This window comes from Camarhynchus parvulus, chromosome 5 (genome assembly GCF_901933205.1).
Source record: "Camarhynchus parvulus chromosome 5, STF_HiC, whole genome shotgun sequence".
In the NCBI taxonomy this organism is placed as follows: Eukaryota; Metazoa; Chordata; class Aves; order Passeriformes; family Thraupidae; genus Camarhynchus; species Camarhynchus parvulus.
The window spans coordinates 30,950,629-30,973,231 of NC_044575.1; the positions used below are offsets into that span (position 1 = coordinate 30,950,629).

A 22,603-nucleotide genomic window follows, 5' to 3' on the forward strand; every position below is an offset into this window, starting at 1 on the left:
TTGCCTTTTTTTTTCTTATTATTTTTAAAGGTCTTTCAAACACAGTAGTGAAATATAGTAGTTGTTATATGGTTCTCACCAGAAAAATGATGCACTCCCTAAATTGGGAAATCACTGCTATCTTTGAAATAGCATACATGAACAGACCTGATTAGAATTAGGATTCTGAAAAAGCCTGTTGCAAATTGTTTATGAAGGTATAGCAAGATTTCAATATGAATAATCTTTTTTGTTTTTTAGATTTAGAAGGAAATGCATGTCAAAACAACCAGCTGCTAAAAATAATTCTGGCCATGCATCAGTTTTTCATCTCCTCTGCAGACATGCTTCAGAAACTTGTTGATCTATATCCTTTGTAATCATCACCTACTTTTAAGGTAACTTGATAGCCTCACAAGTTTGAGATGAGTAAGTAGAGGATATTTAATCTATGGGTGTATTAGTATTCTACTAATTAATCTGTGTACTTGTTCTTTACAGTTTTTGGTTGTATGGTGTGCTTTTGTTTGGTTTAGGGTTGGCACTTTTTGTTTGTTGGGTTTAGCTTATTATACACAGAGGAAGAGAGGAAACTCCAGGTCAGGTTTTAAGTAGGATAAATCACCCTCTGTTGGCTGGGGAGGGAATATCTAGCAGGTGTTAGATGAATGTAGGCACCTCAATTAGGCACTGTGAACCTGGGCCTAACTTTCAGATCTGTGTCTCTCTCTGTCTGCTATCAAGTCAAAGAGCAAAGAACAAAACTGTATAATTGGGATATGGAAGTTTTCAACAAAAATTCTTTCCCTCACACATGCTCAAAATTGCTGAAATAAATAATAAGCTTTTCCTTTCTATTTGTTCCCATTTTGAGTTGACTGCTTAGACTCATATATGTGTGTTTCTGGCTCATTGGATTTTTCACAATGTAGCTACTAGATCATATTCACAATACTAGCCTTTCTTTGGAATTTTTTATTTTGGAATATATTACCTGTCTTCTTAGCTTTACAAAATGTTTACTCCTAATTAGATGAGCACAGTACAGGATGGAGATCTGTAATGCTAAGAATCTCCATCCAGTTTTGGTACAATTCAAATTAATAATCTTTTCTTTCCTCAAACTCTGTATCTTCCAGGCATTTACAAGCAGCATCGCTGACAAGAGCTTTACTGGAACACTGACTGTCTGTCTGTAGCAAGACTATCTTGCTGCTTCTCTAATGGCAGGTGTTGGATCAAGTGTGCTAAGCTACAGCTGTGGTGTAGTGTTGCATTTCACTTGGGCTCCTGGGCTCTTGGAAAATGCAACAAAGTCAGTGTTTGCATCTTCTTTCTGAGATGTAACATTTTCTACAACCAGAAAAACAATTGAAACTTTTATTAGACTTGCATATTTTGCAAGCTTGGTTTTTAACTCTGTGTGTAGCTCCCTGTAAAGACATTGAAAGTTAAAGACAGTTTTGACTGGATCAGGTATTCTGAGCTCTTATATTTCACCAAATCTCGCAAGTGTTTCAGTTGCACTGTTTCCCATCCCCTAAATTATGGGAGTGATTTCAGATGGTTACAAGTTCTTTGTAAGTAATCTCATTCTAGTCATTCAGAGAGGGGCCCTTAAAAATATTTGGGAACTTACTCAGACTTCACCAGTTCTCTAGTCAGCATAGTGTAAGCATGCTCAAAGGGCAGATGGCATGTCCTCTCAGCTGTGGTAGATTTAGGCTGCAGTTAATTGCAATCAGATCTTGAGTGGATCCACAAGATATTTTCATTAAATTATGTTTTTCAGGCCTGAAAATACGTGTGCCACCTGCATCAGAAGAATCAAGACATGCATAATATATTTTTCAAAATGGATTTTCCATTACTTCAACAGACATTGACTACAATATCAAAACATGTTTTAAAGAGCTAATAGGCTAAAAATATGGTTGTTTCTTTCAGTTGCTAGAGCAAATTAAATGAAAACTGTTGTGTAGCTAGAAAGGTGAGGTTACTATGGAGAGGCATGTTACATTTTGCTCTGCCATTGTCTACAACTGGTTATGTTTAAAAGAAAAATGCCTTTTTTTTTTAAATCTCCATTGAATTAGCTGAAAAGAATTGCTTCATAAATTCATTGATTGATAAATTTGGTATGAATATTTAAAATTTTAATGACGTGTAATTGCACAAGTTTTATGAGAAATTGTGAGTCAGGTTGCAAAGAAACATGTAGAAATCAGAATCCCTTCACTGGTTGACACTACTCAGTACTCTGGCAACAGCACCAGTATTACTCATAGTTGCAGTAAACTTTGGTAACAACCTGGGGATATACTTTGTATATACATATGTAAAACCCTAATCTGATATAATATTTGCCATTAGCAGGATGATTCTTATTGCTTACAGGTTGGGAAGTATCAAGCATGTTACATTTTACATCACATGTGAATGAATATGGTTTTCCTTAACAGTTTTCTACCTATCTTAATGCTTTAGAAAATAACTCTTCCATGCTGTGTGTGAAGATCTGCTATTTTGTGAGGTAAGTATATTCGTGGTTGGCAGCTATTAGTTTTTAGTTTGCCGTCATCCATGTGACTAATATAAATATGTTTTTGCATGTTTGAAATTCACATTAAAAAGAGAAACAGGTATTCTGCTTCAGCTTTTCAAAGGTCACTTTAGCAGCTCTACACAAAAAGGTCAAACTGGCTTTTAGCAGATCTGCTTAAATCAGTGCAAGAGTTGTCAGGTCACAGTTTTGAACTGAGTCTATATGAATCTGTATCTTAAACATCTGTGAAAATTGACAGTGCTCAGGAAATGATGTATGTCTAATATTATTATATTGGTCTACTAAAAATTAAGTGGGATATTGCAGATAGTTTTATACTAAGCAAAGCTCTATTGCATTTGGTAGGTAATTCTCCTTAGTACTTCTATTTGCAATGGTCCTGGAACACTCTAATTTTTACCTATTAAGTATAATAAAGTTTGATATCTCAGTTTAGAGAAAACAAGAGAGGTAGAATATTCAGCTCTAATAGATTGAGGATATGTCTTTTTTACAGAAAGGGGGAAATTATTAGTAACAGGGGAGTAGAATTTGTTTTAAATTGTGATGATTTTATTATCTCAGAGCAGGTTATTATTGGTTATGTCAGCATGCTTTAGTACTGTGTGAGATCTGGTAACATTTTTGCTTCCAGGCAAATTCATACATACATGCATCCCTAAGAATGTGCATTTCCATTTTTCCCACAAGCACAGTGCTGGGTACTGTGTCTGTCTGGGATGGAATTAATTTTCTTCTTAGCAGCCTCTATAATGCTGTGTGTTGAATCTGTGAGTAAAAGTCAGCATTATTTTACCTCTTGCTGAAGAGTGATTGCACAGCATCAATGCCTTCTGTTTCACATCTCTCCCTGCCAAAAGTGGGCTGGGGGTGAGCTTGAGGCTGGGAGGGGACACAGCTGGAACAGCTGACCTGAATTGACCAAAGGAACATTTGAACCCATACAGACTCATACTAAATTTCAGCCTAACTAAATCAAAATCTTTTTTTTTTTTTTTTGGTGTGTGCGTGTTTTAATTTTAATAGGTATTGGATTACAGAATTCTGGATTATGTTCAAAATGGACTCTAAACTATCCACAGCTATGGAGGAATTTCAAGAAGTGGTTCGAGCTAATGGTGAGGAGTTACATTGTCGTCTAATTGACACATCTCAAATGTGAGTGTCAAAGTCTCAATATACTCAGAAAACAAACTTCTGCTCTTAATTTCCTTTATTTGATTATAATGTCTCTCATAAGTCATATGTTGGCTGTCCTTACAAGAGTTTATACTTCATTACAGATGAAATATACATTATGTAGTAGAACAGAATGCCTTTCACGAATGGCTTAGGTTGAATTTAGCTGCAGTGTAGACTTTGGGCTGATTCTCTATGATAGCCAGGTTTTACCCTGTCCAGGGAACTTAGAAAATTTATAGGTGCCTAATGGTTTTGTGAGATCACTTGAAATCACTGAAAAAGGAGAATAAAATTTGATTGGGTAACACATGACGTAAAAAAATGTGTTTATATTTTAGCAACAAAGGTAAGTAAGGATATAGTTTATTACATTGTCAGACTCTTGACACTGTTTAGATGATTTTGGTTATAAAATACTTGTTGTGTTAAGAATAAATACTGGAGCTGTACATCACGTAGTTCTTTCTTGGGAAGATGCTTCCCTGTTCCATGAGAGTGAGATAGTTCTGTGGAACAGTACAACTAACAAAACAAGTGTCAATTTGTACTTTGGAAATGCACAGGCTAAAGCAGAGCAGAATTTCGCATACATTTTAGATCTGGTTATGAAAGAGGATATTTAGTATTTCAAATTGAAATACATTTTTTTACTCTGTGGGTCAATAGCAAAGGGAGACAGTTCATAGAGGTTGCTCAATGAAATCTAAGGATTATTAAATGGAGGAGCTCTGGATGTGTTCAATGAAGACAAAGTTACAGATAGCTATTCTGAAAATGTAGAACTGATTGCAGAAATTATGTAGACTCTCCTGCTGTTTAGTAAGACAGTTCTATTGTACTCTAAGTGCTACATCAATACAATAAAAACTAACAATAATATTTTGTCATATAATCTCTAATGCATGAAAGGAGTTTGCTGTTTGAAATTCAAATAATTCAGTTTTTACTGCAGTAAGGCATGAAAATAATGTTACCTCTGACTTAGGGAAGGAGGAAAATTTTGCTCTTCAGTAAATAACTTGGAGTAATTGTGTTTTAAAAGAAATTCTAGGGATTGGTCTAGAAAGCTGACACAGCGTGTAAAGGCCAACACCAGTAAGAAACGGAAAGTCTCACTTCTTTTTGATCACCTTGAGCCAGAGGAGCTGTCAGACCACCTTACCTACCTTGAGTTTAAGTCTTTCAGAAGAATATCAGTAAGTTATTTTTATTTATTTATGTAATTATTTATTTATATTAAGCAAATATGGGAAAGACATAGGAAATATGGCTGAGAGGTAACAGTACAGGATTAACTCTGCCATACAAGATGTTGGACATGCTGAGTCTGTTTCCAGACTCTTTTACTTTACTAGTATTGAAGGTGGCCACTGTAACTTAGATTCTGAGTAAATACCCTTCTGCTACCATATGAGAGTGAGAGAATGAATTTCAACTGTGGGAGAGCTGGGGCAAGATCAGTTGGAAGGAAGAGGAGAAAACCTTCCAAAGAAGCTCGTTTTGTTAGAACAAGGGATGCCATTGGGCACAAGAACAGGAAAACTTGGAATATTCTCCTAGAATGCTAACCTTCTGTGACTGTAGTGATCAGTGCAGCAATCCTGTGCAGTGATGAATGGACTGCGCTGGACTCTCCTTGCCTTTTTTGATTGTGCATAACAAAATAAAGACCAGAGATAAGAAAGCACTTCAGAAAATGCCATTTTTAATATAAGGAGGTTAAATATATTTTATTATGCTTTCATATACAGAAACAATTTTTAAGGATTTATTCAAGGTATTTTTTCTCAGTAATGTGTGTAGCTGATAAGATGCAAACTTCTCTATGCACCTTGGCTTCACTTGCATCACTGTATGGTACAACATTGCCTCTTTTCAAACCTGATACAGTTTACACATGGAAAAGTGAGTGTTAGGGACCAAAATCTAGGAGGGTTGCAAAGTCTGTGTGATAATAAGACTGAAAGCAAAGTGATTTTTTCAGTGTTTTTTTTTCTTTTTTTGCTGTTACTTGTTATTTAGTTGGTTTCAGTAGGTTTTTTTGGTACCACTACAATATGAAGCTGAACCTATGCAAGAAAATGGGCTCTCACTAGATGGTGGAAGATTTCACAGTCATGTTTTCATGTACTTTGTTTTGAGCTGACAGTACGTGACTCTGTGTTTTGCGTTAACTCAAAAAGCTGTAGAACTGAAATCATGCACAGATTGCTGCCTGTAGGCAGTAATAATATGCAAAGCTTATATAACTTACCATTTTCAGAACCTCTGTGCAGATGTAAGGTAATTAATGAGTATAACAAGTATGATTTTAGTCAGAGTGTCAGATGTGTCATGGAGCTCCAACAGTTACATGCATGTGTACATTTTATATACAGGGTACCTGCATATGTTTTTGTATAAATTGAGCATACAAAGACTTTGGGTCAGAAAATTATATGTAATTAATAATTAGCTATATTAATTAAATCTTTGCAGAGTATGTTGATGATGTGCTAAGCTGCAGAGTCCTTTCGTTGTTCTAATGTGACATCATATACCAGGAGAAAGATTGAAAATGACCAGCTGTGTTATTAGTCCCTGGAATAACTATTAAAAGGTTTGGGCATTTGAAAGTCAGAAGGGAATATTTGATCACATACACAGCATACAGCAAAATCTTCCATGAGATACCATCCATCTTGCAGCAAATTAAGATGCAAGGAGTGGTGCTCACAGAGTAAGGACTGGAGGCATGCTGGTGCTTGGAAAGCATTTTAATCTCTAGTCATAAAGTATGGGGAGGCCACAGTCTTTTGTAAGAATCTGGATTCTGGATTCTTGTTGAGGCTCTTAAGTTAGTCATCACAATAACAGACTCTTGCATATTTAAATACTTGAACTACTTTAGTGTATCTGCCACTAGCAAGCTTATTATCGTTGACTTCAAATTATTTGTGTACCACAATTAATTCAAAACTTTCAAGTAGCATTTTAGAGATTAATTTCTTCAGGAGTTACAAAAAACCCCGAAGTTTTCTGAAGGAGATTGCTGATGAGAAAAAAATATAAACTGATTCATAGTTGTACTGAAACTGCTGTGAAGTTCATAATTATGTAGTCAGATATTGAAAAATTATCTATCTGTATAGAGTAGTTGCTTAAATTTCCAGATCCAGCCAAACCTGGCTGGAGTTCAAAATTCAAACAATAATTGTAATGTAAGTACTATGTAATCTCAGAGACAGCTCTACTTATTACTAATATTTCTTCAATTTTTAATTTAATAAGGACAAATCTAGAGTGTGTCTGCTGTCATCTGCTTTGAAAGTGCTAGTAGTTCTTATTAAATGCATGGAAAAAATTAATAAAGTTGCAAGAAGATGAGAATGGGAGTGTAAGAAACAAACAACAGCCTGACCTTTGCTTAAAGATCAATGCTATTCCACATATTCTGGTGGAAAGAAATGTATATCTCTTACAGCTATGAGTGTTTTTGGTAAGATATTAGTGGTCATATTAAAGAATGGATATAAAAGTCCCATGTCATGTTTTCTGATTATTCAAATTCTTGTGTATTTTTGTTAATGGATAAATCAACAGAATGAATAAAAATTCTGTTTAACAAAAGCAAATTATTTCTTCTCTTTAATCTTAATGTAAGAATGGCTTAAAAAAAAGTGTGTTATAGGTATCTACTGAACAATTTTAGATTGTCTTGATTAAATAAGAGAATCTCACAAGTTGTATCAAAAGTATTAAGGAATCTGCAGCCCTCACTTTTAATAGTCTTATCTCAGTTTCATATTAATCTCATTGAACTTGCTTTTTGTATTAGCATAGCTTAGTTCAGAAGTGTGCCCCAGCTACAGAATACATGAACTGAACACTGAACTCCCTTAAACTATTACTGAGTTATTAGATTGCAATTTAAGTTCCGTTTAACCTTCCCAATAGAAGTCAATGGATCTGTGAAGCCACTGAGGCTGGGAGGAAAGCCCCAGTTCTACTCATCCTGGGATTTATAGGAGCCAAGACTTCTGAGATATGGCAAAAGAAGCTTTTAGTTAATTCAGTTAGTGGAAGCCCCTGCTTTGAACTTAACAAAGCTTTTACAAAGAAAGATTTCAGTTTTATGGATAGTTCAGGTGTAAAAGATACAGTGTATATTTCATTTCCAAAGAGACCTCTGTCCACACACAGATCATGAGGCATGTGAAACTACATTAATTTTCATTTACACTTCTTTTGTTTGTTTAAGTTCTCAGATTATCAGAACTACATTGTGAATAGCTGTGTGAAAGAGAACCCAACAATGGAAAGATCAATTTCTCTTTGCAATGGTATCTCTCAGTGGGTGCAGCTAATGGTTCTCAGCAGACCAACACCACAGCTTCGGGCTGAAGTGTTCATCAAGTTTATCCATGTTGCACAGGTCAGTTAAAATCTAGCATGTTTGCTGTTTATTTTGTCTTTCTCTGATGCAGCCCTTTTTTCTGCTCTTCCCATACTACTACTGTAGGGTGAGCTGGGAATGTTGGCACTGCTCTGCTGCTTCATACACACCACATGTGCATTTCTGTGTGTGTGTGCTGTCTTACCAAGTGTTCAGATATTAGTGTCATGGCACCAGGACTTTCTCATGTTCATTCTGAATAAATTATTTTCACTGTAAAACTGGACTTGCTTTTGAATCAGCATGTGAGATTCCCAGCTGTGGCTGTGAAGCTGTCCAAAGCATGAGGGACTCTGATGGCTTTGGCTGTAATTAGAAGCATTCCACCAGAAACACCTTTCTGGATAAAAAGAGAGCTAGGGTCCTATTTGTATTCTTTGCGTACTTATTCAACTGCAGTCCTAACAAAGATAGTAGGCAGTGTTTCCTACTTGTGGTAGATTGTGGGAAAAGGGGAAAGTACTGAGGAGGTACTTTGAAGACTTATTGTATCTGAAAATTTAATATTTGATTTAATAACAGTAGAGTAAGTTTACGTTGCACCCAGTAAAATCACAGCTCATCACCAAAATACATGAAGTCAAATGGCACAAACTTGTAAGACTTTGGAGGAAGACAACAGAGGAAATTAAAATTTGTATGTGCACATTGAACAACCTGAACTTTTAATTTATACTGATCTTTATTTTTTTATGTGAACACAGAAGCTCCACCAGCTGCAGAATTTTAACACATTAATGGCAGTGATAGGAGGTCTCTGTCACAGTTCCATTTCCAGGCTCAAGGAAACAAGCTCATGTGTTCCTCATGATGTAATTAAGGTTGGTATTGCTTCTAAGTTTTACAAATAAGAGAACCTTTAACTTTTTTTGTCACTGCACACACTAAAAGTAACCTTTGTTGGATAAGATGGAAAGACAGAACAAAAATTGCTTTGGTTTTGAAGGGTTTCTATTGATTATTTCATCTCTACATCACCAGTTACTCCTACACTTCTTGCAACCCCGCCTTTCTTCAAGATTTGTATAGATTTTCTAAAGTTTCTCCTTTAGCCTCAGATGTCATGAGCTGCAGTTTCATTTACATGCAGTAGTACAAAATAATATTCAAATATGAAAACAAAGAATTGGATCATAGAACACTTGAAAACCAAACTATTGTCTTCTGTAGTAACATTGATCGTCCTTAACCTGTAAAATGCTAGCACAGAGCTCTCACTTTGAGTGAAAGGACTGATTTTGTTCATCTGATCTTTCCATTTGACAGGTTTTATTTAATTTAGACTTGAACAAATTTAGCCCTAATGCACACATAGTATGGTGGACTGTTAGGAATCTGTTTTAATTTCCAGTTAAATTCTTGTGAAATACCAATGAAAGCTATTAAAAAGGCAAGGAAGGCATATTTTTTAGCAATGCTTCTTAAGCATTCGTGTGGCTTCTTAAGAGACTTCTTAAGAGAATAAGATACTTTCTTCTTTTGGAGCCTGAAAGAGTCCATGAAGGTATCTAATGAGCGTGTTTTGATCACAGTATGATCAACCTAAATAAACAGTGCATACCTGGACCTGAAGTACCTCCCAGTGGAAATGTTTACAGCTATCAGAATCTATAAAATCAGTTAGAAAGCTTATTTTAGAAACATGTTTTTCAAATTTTGTCATTTTAAGGCCTGCATGTGTGCACATCATTTGAATAACTTTTTGTTTCAAGAAATTGTATACAGGTGCTAATAGAAAAGAGGTAATAAAAGTCTGGTAATTAGTGACTTGTAAACCTCACACTTCGAGGTTTAACTACGTTAGTTTGCAAAGGTTACAAATGGAGAACTTTGACTGGAATTTCCCAGAGAAAACATTAGTCCATTGATTTTATTATGGTAATGAGTCAATTTTGTACCTGTATAATTTTAAACAAGGGAAATATTTATACTGCTAAACTGAAGATTAATTTGGCCTTTATAAAAACCCCAAGATTCTGTTTCTAATTCATTTCCATGGAAAAAATTTTCTTAAAAAGACGGGTGTGACACCTTGAACCATTCTGATCACACCCTGATGGGATCATGGCACAGCACAGGGTTTCACTGCCAGGACCTCTCCAGCAATTCCAGCTGGTGTCCTGAAAGTCAGAGAATGCATTCTAGATTTGAATGTGAAGATGGCTGCTCTTATGAATGGCTGCTCTTATGAATGTCAGAGATCTTGTGCTATGCTTACACATTGACTGCATTCAGATCCCCCTGATTCGAGAAAATAATCTCTTTTCATTTGACTAGATGGGGAGTGTAAGGAGACCAGCATTATAGATTAGGCTATATATTAACCATCTATAATTACATACTAGTACCTAATTTATGGGAATAGGAAATGTAGAATACCTAGATTTCATTCGAAGTTTTAAAATTTTTTTTCAAGAGTAAATATCTTAACAATAACATGGGAAGTTCTTGGCTGTATGACAAAAACAGAAACAGTAACAAGTGCTGATTCTTTGGTTTTCTTTTTATTTTTAGGTGTTTAATGAAATGACAGAATTGCTTTCATCTTACAGAAATTATGATAGTTACCGACGTGCCTATAACGAGTGCAGTAACTTTAAGATCCCAATCCTTGGGGTCCACCTGAAAGACTTGATATCCCTTTATGAGGGCATGCCAGACTACTTGGAGGACAAAAAGATTAATGTGTACAAACTATATTCTCTGTATAACCACATAGATGAGCTGATACAACTCCAGGAAATGCCACTTCCCCTGGAGGCTAATATGGACCTTGTTCACTTGCTTACAGTAAGTGTGTTAGACGAGATAAATACATCCAATTAAAATTGTCATATACCTATCAAATAACTAAATAGAGAATCCCATTACTTAATTAATGGAATAAATTAATTGAATACATAATATTGTAATATTTTTTCCCCAAAGGGGAAATGTTCAGGAATAGAAGAGAAGAAATTGGTGATGATTTATGTGGCAGCAAGGGTAGAGGTGCCAGTTCATCAGCATGCTTCAAATTATTTCTATAAGGGAAGGAAATGTTTATTTCTGCTTTACTGTATTCCTCTCTGTACTGTCAGTAAGAAAGATTCCTAGTGTTGAAAATGAAATCACACAAAATTTCAGTCCCTCAAGGTACTTGGCATTTCTAGCCAAGTTTCTTCTGGTGCTTAAGAAACTGTCTGCCATAAACATTAGTCACATATAACTAATGTATTTCACTCCCAGTCATATCTAGTCACTGTTATGCTACTAAAAATTTTATACTATCTAGGTCATTGTTAAAACTATAGTTTTGGCTTCTCCTAGTAAGTTAAAATACTACCTTCTATTAGAACAGTTAATCTTCCTTTCTTGTTTCTCAGTTTTGTTTGGCCTTAACAAGTATTTTACCTCAGAAAAACCTAATAGTCTGCTTCCACTTTCTGGTTACAAGCCCTGTTTCAGGAAAAAGCTAATAGATAAAAATGCTTATGTGCCTGAGGTTATTTGTTCTGTCTGGGAGCACCCTTGTGTGAGATTAAGCACACATGCCCAGAGCCTGAAATACAGCTATGTGAGGTGGTGAACTTCTTACTTCTTCCTGCTATTTGTTTTAAATGTTTTGTTTGAAATTATTCTAAGTATTTTTTATTCTAAAAAATGTTTTATAAAATCAGCTACTACAAATATGTAGAACTTTGGTCATAATTTCATGCAGGTATATATGACAGGATATAAATGAGAAGAAATACTTCATTTCAATGCAGGAGCTTCTGAACTCCCAATACTCCATGTTACAGAATTCCAGATAATGGCAATAACAGTCTGTAATGTAGAATTGGACACATTTCAAATCACTGTGAACACCTGTGCAGCTCAAGTTCATTTTTTTCTAAGTGTAATCTACATTAAAAAAATCACCAAAAAATATGAGTGCACTCCATCAGCAAGTTTATAATGTAGTAGTGACTGTTCTGGGATTAAACTAATGTGTTTGTTTTCAGCTGTCCCTTGATCTTTACTACACAGAAGATGAAATTTACGAACTTTCATATGCACGAGAGCCACGAAGTCACCGAGCTGCTGTAAGGGCCTTTACAGATTCTTAACAAAAGGAGAGCTTTTATGAGTGATTGTAATTTAAAACCAGAATTTTTAAAAGAAAATTTTATCTCTTGCATTCAAGTTAGTATTTTATTTTACTATATGCTAAATTGAAAACATTTTAGCTTTGTAGACTGAGTGAAATCTATTAAAGCACAAATTGTTTGGTTGATGATGAAGTTTAAGATGGAATATATGGCAGAGTTGACACCATGTAAGATTTTGTAATATGAACACAAAGACAAATGAAGTTGCTGTGTAGGGAAATGACATCAGTCTTAATCTTGGCAGTTGATACTGTTTTATTCAAATGGATAATTCTTATACGATTCAAATGATGAAACCCATGAGTGTTATGTGGTAGTTTTGTTCCTGTCTTATTAATATGGAAAAGATGGTGGTTTTATTTATATGGAAAAGATGGTAATTTTACAGGGCTGTCAGTGAACTGTGACAATTTAAAGAATGACTGCTCTTTTGAACAGTTCAAGGAAGAGCTTAAGCACCATGTAATTATCAAAAGAATGATGTTGGGTCCAACTGGTCATTTCTGCAGTCTTGTGTCACATAGTCCACTGTCACAAATGGAAAAAGTGTAATACTGAAAGTCTTTCCATGTGGTAATAATGAAGTTCCTTTCATTTTTTTAAGCCTATGACACCTTCCAAACCACCAGTAGTTGCAGACTGGGCTTCAGGAGTGGCCCCAAAACCTGATCCAAAAACCATCAGCAAACACGTTCAGAGGATGGTAGATGTAAGTAAGGTTGGCCAGTGTACTTCATATTACTGTAAATCTTTATAACCTTAATCTCAAGGTATGAGAAAATATGGGGATGGGACTTCTGTCCTCACAGACAGATACTTTTGCCTACCTGTAAATAGCAGCAGCAGCAGCCATGAGGCATGGATGGAAATTCCTTCAGTGGGTAAAGGGCCAGCAGGAGGTGTGAATGCTGGTTTGTGTCCTTGCAGAGGCACTCTTTCAGGGAGCCAGGGAGTCCATTTCTACCAGGGCCTCCAACATCATGTTACTGATGCAGAGGCCTCTCAGTGGCTTTGTTACACACAGCAATTGCTTTTTCTTTTCCTTTTGGGCCCCCTGCTTTATGGGAAACAACTAAGGTGATTGATTCCAAAACTGATAGAGGTAGAGATTTAAAGAGTTTGTCTTTGCTTACCTGCTTAATTGCTTTCCTTTCTAAGCACTTCTAATATTGTGAGGCATCCTTTGATACACACTGTTTTGGAATATATTTCTAAATTTATTCTGGGTGTGCTCCTTGCCTTGCAGCAGTGACAAACAGTAATCCATTCCACAAGTGGAAACAGGTATCTGCCTGACAATTTTGTCCTATAACTGATTTTCTCATAACACTGTCCCAATAAAATAAGCTAGGCAGCTGCACTCATTTGGCTACAGAAACCACCATTGAGACCACTAATTGAGAGCATTAGTACAAATTGTATATGTGGGCCTGGACAGAATGGTCTTAAACCAGAAGTAAAAAACAACTGTCATTATGTTGTGAAGCTTTTAGTCCAGCCTGTGTTGACTTACCTATGTTTTGCTGCAAACCAAAAAATCATAATGCTTTTTTAGTCTCAAGCAAAAATGCAATTAGGCTGTTGCACTGTTTAGTAGACACTGGGAGAAGATGGGGGATAAGATCTATGAATAATGTGGAGGCTTTCTAAAGTGGTAATTGAGACCATCCTCATTGTAAACTATTATGCTGTTACCTTGCACAGTCTGTCTTCAAGAATTATGACCATGATCAGGATGGATACATTTCCCAGGAAGAATTTGAAAAGATTGCTGCCAGTTTCCCATTCTCATTTTGTGTAATGGCTAAGGACTGGTGAGTACCTGCTTATCAACTTTGTAGCATCTGTTTTGGGAGAGATTTAAGGGGTTTTGTGTTTAAGTTGTACTTTATCATTAAGGTGTTGAAAGCATCCTTTTCAAGCACAGACAGAAGTGAAAACATAAATGACAAAAGCATCTTCTAAACATGTTGTGAATGACATCTTCATTGGCCTTACAGCAGTGCTATCCAAGCTCATTTAGAAGGAAAAACAGACAATAGAAAAATAAACATTTTTCAAATTATATCCACTATATACTGCTAAAGAATTTTCCTCTGATAAAGCTGTCCCTTAAAAATAGAGAATTGGCAAATGTATATTTTGATAACATCAGGGACATTTTTCTTAACATATTAGAGCATGGGAAAATGCAGTAGTGATTATTCAGAGGTTTACTATGAAGTAGTTTTGAGGTTGCATCACATGTGCAGATATTCCATTTATCCTGTCAGTCTGCAGTTTAAATGTGTAGATAAGCTTCTGTATACTTTGGAAGCACTTGGCAAGATTACTGAGATCACTTTAGCGTTTTGTGCATTAAACTATTGTTACTGTAAAATGTGAAGGAAAAAGATGTTTAATTCTCTTTATGCATTTGACAAAATCTATGTCTCACAAACAACTTTTCTTGTTTGTTTCCAGGGAAGGTCTGATTAGCAGGGATGAAATAACAGCTTACTTTATGAGGGCTAGCTCAATCTATTCCAAATTAGGACTTGGCTTTGCTCACAACTTCCAAGAGACCACTTACTTAAGGCCCACTTTCTGCGACAACTGTGCTGGATTTGTAAGCTTCCTTTTTAGTAAATTATGTTAACTTTCTTTGGAATTATGCCTTTTTATCTCATAATTGCCTTGTGTCATATACAGAAATGGATCTTTATAAAACATCAGTGAACACCAGACTTCTGCCTCTGTAGATGTTTAAGGTACCCTTTTCTCCCCTCTTGGCAGTGCCAGTATGTTTAAACATGGTTCATACTTTGTGGGGCTTGGTTATGTCACCAAAAACAGTCTCAGGCAAGATTTCCAAATGCAGAGCCTTCCACTCCTTGGGGCTGCTAGAATTCATGTCCTGATACAAGCATGACATGCCTCTGCCTGTAGCACGGAAGGTTTCATGCAACTGACTGTCCTACCAATCTTCCATTCAGCTGAGATCAGACAAGGGTGCTGAGACAGAAGAATGCTCCATCTACTCCAGCTCCACAGCTTCTTGAGGAACTGCCACATCTGCTGATGTATTCAGTAGATTAGCTCAAGATATTTTGTTTGTCATTGAGACACATAAAATATTCTGTTTACCTTAAATAAATAGTAAATAGTTCTATTTTGACATTATGATTAGAAGTGCAGGAAAACAAGATATTCTGCAAGTGCTCAGATCTTAGAAAAGAGTGGAGCTTTTAGTGTGTTTTTATCTGGGAGTATCAAACTTGCAGAGAAATATATTAATATGTAGACTTTTTGTTTGTTTAATTTTCAGCTATGGGGAGTCATTAAACAAGGATACAGATGCAAAGGTAAAGTACTTTATACTTTGTTAATTTTAATCCATAATTGATAGAGAATGACAAAAACCTGTGATCATCCTGAGATCCATGGCTATATCTACAGACCCATTTAATCTGACCTCCCAGGGCGGACAGGACTGATTCAAGAATGGTATGACAGATACAAGAAATGCAGAGATGAAGGGACTTGTAACTGACAGCTCTAATGCTTTGCAAGGCATGACTGAATTCAGAGGGTTTGGGAACAGACCCTTGGACACAAACATCACCATTCTGTGAATATTGTGCAGCACATTCCTAACATCTATTTAGCAGTTTTCTTCCTCATACAGGTATCAGCTTTTTCTGCAGCTCCTACAGTCAGAGCCCTTATGTGACTCAATGGTGCCATTTTGTACTTTCATAATGAAAAGGAGTTTTAGGCATGTATAGCAAAGGGATATTGTTTTACAGAAGTATGTTGTTACAGGTAGTGCATGTAGAGAGAACACCAAAGAAGGCTTCTTGCTTCCCAGGAGGGCAGTAGTGCTTAGATGCTACACCAGAGCCACTGAATCATGTAAACATTATTTTGTTTACAGACTGTGGGATGAACTGTCACAAGCAATGCAAAGACCTGGTTGTGATAGAGTGCAAGAGAAGACCCAAAACTTCAGTTGCAGACAGCAGCCCAACATCTGCTCTTGCTTCAAGCCTCTGCCCAGTAGGAGTTAAAGAACAATTCCATGGTGAGAAAAGATCAAAATATGTAGATAATCTTTCCTTTCTTTGCTCCTTTTTCTTTTAAAGCTGTTGTACAGCATCCTTTTAGGTTTTGTAAGTTAACTGCAGTGTTCTATCTACATAGAAACTAGAAACAGGTGTATATTAGCTTCTATCAAGGAACACCATTCCTGCTCTAGACTAAGGATGGACTCCCTTTCTGGGAGATGTCTTGTCACACTACACAGTGTATGGTGCACAAATTCCACCAAATAAGGGGTAAATCTTCTGCCAGACTCTCATGAGAACTAGATGCCATGCGACATGAAGAGTTAACAGACTTCCTTAATTCTCTCACCTTGTGACAAGCAAGTCTTGCTTTTTAGCAACTTGCAACATTGACTGCTGCACTGTTACAATTCTGACTCAGATTTTAATGTGGAGTTTATAAAGGCAGTTTTCCTATGTATCTGTGTGCTAGGAAAAGCAACAGCTAATTATTGTCTTTATTTTTTCCACTTCAGTAGCTGAATCTCTAACTCCTGTCCATCTGTGCATCTTCCACAGAATTGGAACTGAAAAATCTAGACCTCTCTGTTCTTTTCTCCTTATATCAAACAAACTGTATAAAATTTTCTGTGTAGGCTTCCAAAGAAGGAATGTTGTCCTTGAAAACACCAGGCTACTTCTGTTTTTATTTGGATTTTCATGTTCCAACTCTTTGCATATTCAGTTTCTTTGAATTTCTTTCCCATTCTTTGCCGGTATTTAATGTTCTTCAAATCCGCTTCCTGCCACTTTGATTATCAATCTTCTGTGTTGTATTTAAGACTCATACTGCTGGATTCCACCTTAGGCTTCCTGTTAGCATATATGTAGAGCTCAGTGCAGCCCATTTCTCTTGACACTATGTGCATCTCTGTGATTGTGTCTGAAATGACTGCAGCACTACATAATTACCACCTCTTACCCAGATCAAAGTTCTTTTCAAGCTGACCTTGATGCCACACCTGTTTTCTTCTTACTGATCCATATTGGTGTAACTGAGACAGGACTAAGAGTTGTTTCAAGGGACACAACATTGAGAAACTTGTAATGACATCTATTTTGGAGAGCAATGCATGTAAAAGTCAGTAAGGAATAAATGCTTTATTTATTAAAACCATGTTTAATTACCATGTCTCCTGTTTCTCCTTTTCTGGGAGAAGATCTTGCCTTAATTTACCATATATATTTTAAAGGACAAGAAGAAGGATCATTCACCTTTCCTAATGGAGAAATAGTGGAGCACAGTGAAGACAGCAAGGATCGAACCATTATGCTCATGGGTTCCTCAGCTCAGAAAATCTCAGTGAGACTGAAACCAGCTGTGATTCATAAAAGTACACAGACTGATCCTGTACTGCTGGCTGGGGATGTGTCTCGTAAGCGGAGAGAGAAGAAAGAACACAGGATGCCAGAGAATCCATATCTCCAGGCAGCTCCAGCATCCTCCATGTTTCCAAGCCCAATTCTCGGCCGCCGAAAGGCATTTGTTAAATGGGAGAACAAGGACTCCAGCCAGAAAATGAAGGAGGAGCATCACAGCTGTAAACCTTCATACCAGGAACTTGAGCAGGTACATACATGATGGAACAAATTCTGTTTTACACAACAGTATGGTCAAGTGGTTGATGCGTGGGGGAGCGGCTGGGTGGAAAGGTGTCACTTCACTCCAGTGATTGCCAATTGCAGTTGAACAATCCATGAATGACGTCATAAAGTCTTAGCCACTTTAACTTCCAGCAATGATTTATTTAAATGATAAATTTTAGTGTTAGTATAGGGCTTTGAAGACATTCACACTGATCCCTGTCTGTTCTAGAATGTGAACATAATCCAATCACTCAGGACAGAACGTTGCTACAAAAAATGAGGAACATAGTTCTGAATTTCTTCCTGATTTTGGTGGCCTCTGCTCCCCCAAGTGACAGGGTATATGGGGCTGAGAGGGTAGGGAGCTCTGCTTTTGTTCAACTGACAAGTGTATGGACCACCAAGAAATTTTGCTGTGTACAGGGTGCTTCTTGCTAGATTTCACCTGCATCAGCCCCATTGTGTCTCAGCTTACTCTAAAGTGTTCTGATACAATAGCTATTCATAACACTGTGTCACCTCAAACATGGGGCCCAGGTTCAGGTTTGTACAAACACCTCTCCAGATAGATTAAAGAGACTGTTGCAATTCCAAAGGTGCAACTAATGGACGGATCCAGCTATAATTATGAGGAACAAAGACTTATTTTCATATTTTTTACTCAGAATTTATCACTATTCTGTGATGAGCACAGGACCACAGTCTAATCTTTGAATGATGACTATAACTTTCAAAATATCCCTTGGTGCTGATAAAGTGAACTCATGTTTTATCAAAGATGAGTGGTTTATTAAGACCAAGATTAGGACAATCTTCCAGTACAAACCACTTCCCTTTCAATCAACAATATATTCAATACAACAAGGATGTGAAGCATGGATGTAACTTGTAAAAATGTATTCTTTAAAATGTCCCATTCATGTGAGCCCTGTAATTTACACTTACCCTTGCTCCCTCCTTCTGACCTCAATTACTAAACACCAGGTGATGTTATGAATGAATAGCAACACCAATTTCTGCAGCAGTAGAGTGGTAAAGTGTGACCTGTGTTGTTGTTTCCCCAGACTACTGTTGTTATGAGAGGTGCAGTGGAGGGTGGATAAGTGCAGGTTGTGGACATGAGTCAGATACCAGCTGGTGGAAAGATGTCAGAGTATACACAAAGGGTAGAGCAGGGACTGTGGAAATACTCAGGTAAGTTATTGTTTCTGATGAGAGCTACACCAGTTTATTTTTATGGCAGTCAACCTAAATACACAACCAGACAGTCAAACAATTGCACTATAAAATACAATTCTCTATTTTTTTTTCTTGTTTGTTTAGGAAAGGAATATTCTAAAGGCAGACAATGAAGGTTTAAAGATCCAGCTGGAACAGGCACACAAAACAATTGAGTCTCTCACAATCCAGAAAAGAAACCATGTAGCTGACAGTCTACAACACAGAGACTGCTCCTAGCAGATGAGAGGAAAATCTCCTATGGAATGGAAGAAAGTAAGACTGAAAGAGGGGCTCTGATAAAGCTGCTTACCAAGTGAACTGGAGAGAGAATCTGAAGGATATTAAGCAGAAATGTTCTCTTTACCACATTTCCCTTTTAAACATGCACTCCCAAATGTATAAAATAATTTTGACCTTGTAAGGTAATTTAGCATTATCTGTGCAATGAAAATAGTATCTTCTGGGTTTGCTTTTAAAAGGAGTGAGAGTGTTGCTGAAGTCTCTGTTCATGTTGAAGACCATATTGATTTCCCAGTGACTTACTTGGCTGCCAGCAGCACACCTTACTGTAAAAATGTTCTGACAAAGTAGATATTCATAAGAGTGGGTCACCTCAAATTTGGCCCAAACTCAGTTTTATAGAAACAAATGTGTGATAAAGCTGAGTAAGTAAAACTACAGAAAAACTGCATTAAGAAAAACAGTTCCTTCTTGGAGCTGAAACCAATTAAAAACATGAAGTGAACGGTCACATTTAATTCCAAAAATTAACAAGAAAATTAAAGTAGCTAAGCTAATGATATTTGATTGATCCACACACTTTAAGATAAACTGACAATTTTTTAAAACATCTTTCAGAGCTTTAGAAGTTCTGCTGCTCAAACACTTACCTTTATTAAAGTAACAGAAGTGAGACTGTAGAGACTTTGAATACTGCTTCCATGCCATGACTTGGAAGATTTAATTCCCCTTATTTGGCTTAAGGAGTAACTTGTCCACATGCACTAGATATGGGACAAGGTTGATTATATTTCTCTCACATCAAAGTAGATGCCATTGTTGAGCAGAATCTTTTGAGCCATATTATGAGGGAAACTGTACAGCAATCCCTGTGCAATAGCTACTGTATTTCAGAGCTCCTAACAAGATTTCTCCATTTTCTCTCTCCTGGATTTCACATGCACTTTACATTAAGAGTCAAGATGAGTGTGCTCCTATGTCTGTAAATTTTGTATAGTAACAGGTGCGAGGGAGGTAACTTAAAGACACGAAGTGTATATATTTTTAAGAGAAAATAAAAAGTCTTTCAAGTTACTGATAAATCTACTTGTCAAAATAGCTGATTTGAAAATTCCATTTGTATTCCAAGAGGATCTGTATGCTTAGAGTTGTATATTTGTCATCACACATACAAACATCATAAACAAAGTCCACTTAATGCTTAACACTTCTAAGTTTCCAGTTCCATTGTAGATTGAAATTTAGTCAATGACAATAGCATCTGTGCTTTGTGTTCAAAGTGGCATAAATATACATTCCATCCACAATTTACAGTCATTATCAAGTATATGAATGCTTTATTTATAAAGTTAATTTGAAAGTATTTGCCAGTTTAGTGATTCAAAATTGCTTGGAAATTGGATTGTGCTTGCAAATCCATGTATAAGTAAAAACAAATGGAGGGAAAGAGTAGTAGTAGTAGATTTTCTGTAACATTACTGTAAATAACTGAAATGCATAGGAAAAAAACAGCTCTGAAGACTGTGCAGCTTTTTTCAACTCATACACTAAGCCTGAATTATTAACAAGTAACATGGAATTGCACTTTGGTCAGTGAAGCAATCAGAATGGCTGTCAGGTCATATCTACAAACTTGGTTTACCCATTTTCTGTGAGCTTCTTGATTTTGTCTTCTATTCAGGGAACTACAGCAAGGTGTATTTCTAATAGGCATTTAACAAATAAAAGTCTGTTTCTACAACTAATAAACAAGATAAAGGTTGAATATATTTTCACTTATTTAAAATATACCCCAGAGGAGAAGCTAAGACTCATAAATCTTATTGTACAGCCAAGGTAAGTGCTCACTGGTGGTCTAAACTCTGGATTTGAATAGAATTTGTGTATATACTTTGTCTATGATGGAATTTGGAGATCATGAACAAAACCTCATAGTTAAAAGGAAAATTCCCTAATATCAGCAGCTGGCCTAAAGGCTACTGTGTAACTAGGTACTTAATCCTCCCAACTGAGTTATGACCACAGATTTGTACAGTTCTAAGTGCTAACTTAATGTTTCTCTGTGAAGTTTGCTTGTTCAGTTTGAAAGATTTAAAAGGGCTCTGTTTGCAGGAATATCTTACAGAACAAGTGTGCAGTGCTTCATGTGTGCTGAAAACTTCCTGCTTCAAAGAAGTCAGTTGATACCTGGATAACTTCAGAGCTCTCTAAGTACCTTCAGGTTCTGCGTTTGTCCAAAGCCCCTAACAGTTATCTCCTTCCACCCCACCTTAACAGTGGAACCTGACTACAGGGAAACTGTTAATACTGACAGTGCATGTGATGAAAAAATTACATGCCTTTGTGTTAATCTTCAAGCTGCTTTATGTTAGGAAAAAGAGACACAATTAGAAGTGCTGTTTAGAAGTCATGTTATCAAAGAGTGATACTGAAATTTATCTCGTGGCTAAGTCAAATGGAAACACTCACCTCTTCCTTCTCTAGGTCCAGCTCTGCTTACAAGGCAGAAAGAACAAGCACCATTCCCCATTCATTTAAGTGTGATTTCTGATTGTTTAAAGATAAAAGTACACAGATTGATTAGTATCATAATTAACAAGGCAGGGCTACTCTTCATATTGAGGTTAAATACAATTGCTTTTAGATTAGCTCATATATGTTTTGGAAATACGTTTTTGTTCTAGCAGCATGTTATTTTGTTGTAACTGATCTCTGTGGCAACTTGAAAAAGTTTAACACTGTCCAAAAAGGTTGAAGAAGTGTACAGATTGTAAAGATTTTATACAAATGTTAAGATTTTGGTTTAATATTTATAACAGAAAAATATTAAAATTGCATTTCATGCCACCTCTTTTTTTATCGCAGAGAAATCTATACAACCTATACTCATCTTCCTTGACTGTTATCTGAGACCCTTCTGCAGCATTAACCTAGTACCAGTGTCTTAGACCAGCTTCAACTTCTCCTGAGCCTTGGAATGGTGCCTGGGAAAACTTGGGAAGCTAGATATTTGCAGATTATTTGTTGGGTATTTTAGTGCCTGACACAGTAAAAATGCTGCATTGTTACTAACTGTTCCAAGTATTACAAAGCACCCGTCTTTACTATCATATTCTCTCACTTTTGTTAAGAATGTTAATTTTGAAGATTTCACAGCACAGTAGCCAAGTTTAAG

General features: G+C 36.4%; 1 protein-coding gene across 1 annotated transcript in view; it reads left to right on the plus strand.

The window, feature by feature from the left end:
* Nucleotides 1-20,290, plus strand: part of RASGRP1 (RAS guanyl releasing protein 1) — a 36,081-nt gene extending 15,791 nt beyond the window's left edge. Inside the window, exons 3-17 of the mRNA XM_030949339.1 lie at nucleotides 241-346; nucleotides 2,450-2,512; nucleotides 3,572-3,703; nucleotides 4,770-4,923; nucleotides 7,968-8,141; nucleotides 8,867-8,983; nucleotides 10,677-10,952; nucleotides 12,149-12,229; nucleotides 12,900-13,004; nucleotides 14,000-14,109; nucleotides 14,759-14,903; nucleotides 15,603-15,639; nucleotides 16,212-16,358; nucleotides 17,574-17,950; nucleotides 19,291-20,290. Coding sequence (XP_030805199.1) covers nucleotides 241-346; nucleotides 2,450-2,512; nucleotides 3,572-3,703; nucleotides 4,770-4,923; nucleotides 7,968-8,141; nucleotides 8,867-8,983; nucleotides 10,677-10,952; nucleotides 12,149-12,229; nucleotides 12,900-13,004; nucleotides 14,000-14,109; nucleotides 14,759-14,903; nucleotides 15,603-15,639; nucleotides 16,212-16,358; nucleotides 17,574-17,950; nucleotides 19,291-19,425 — 2,159 coding nt within the window. The 3' untranslated portion in view covers nucleotides 19,426-20,290. The remainder of the gene's footprint in view (nucleotides 1-240; nucleotides 347-2,449; nucleotides 2,513-3,571; nucleotides 3,704-4,769; nucleotides 4,924-7,967; nucleotides 8,142-8,866; nucleotides 8,984-10,676; nucleotides 10,953-12,148; nucleotides 12,230-12,899; nucleotides 13,005-13,999; nucleotides 14,110-14,758; nucleotides 14,904-15,602; nucleotides 15,640-16,211; nucleotides 16,359-17,573; nucleotides 17,951-19,290) is intronic.
* Nucleotides 20,291-22,603: the final 2,313 nt, after the last annotated feature.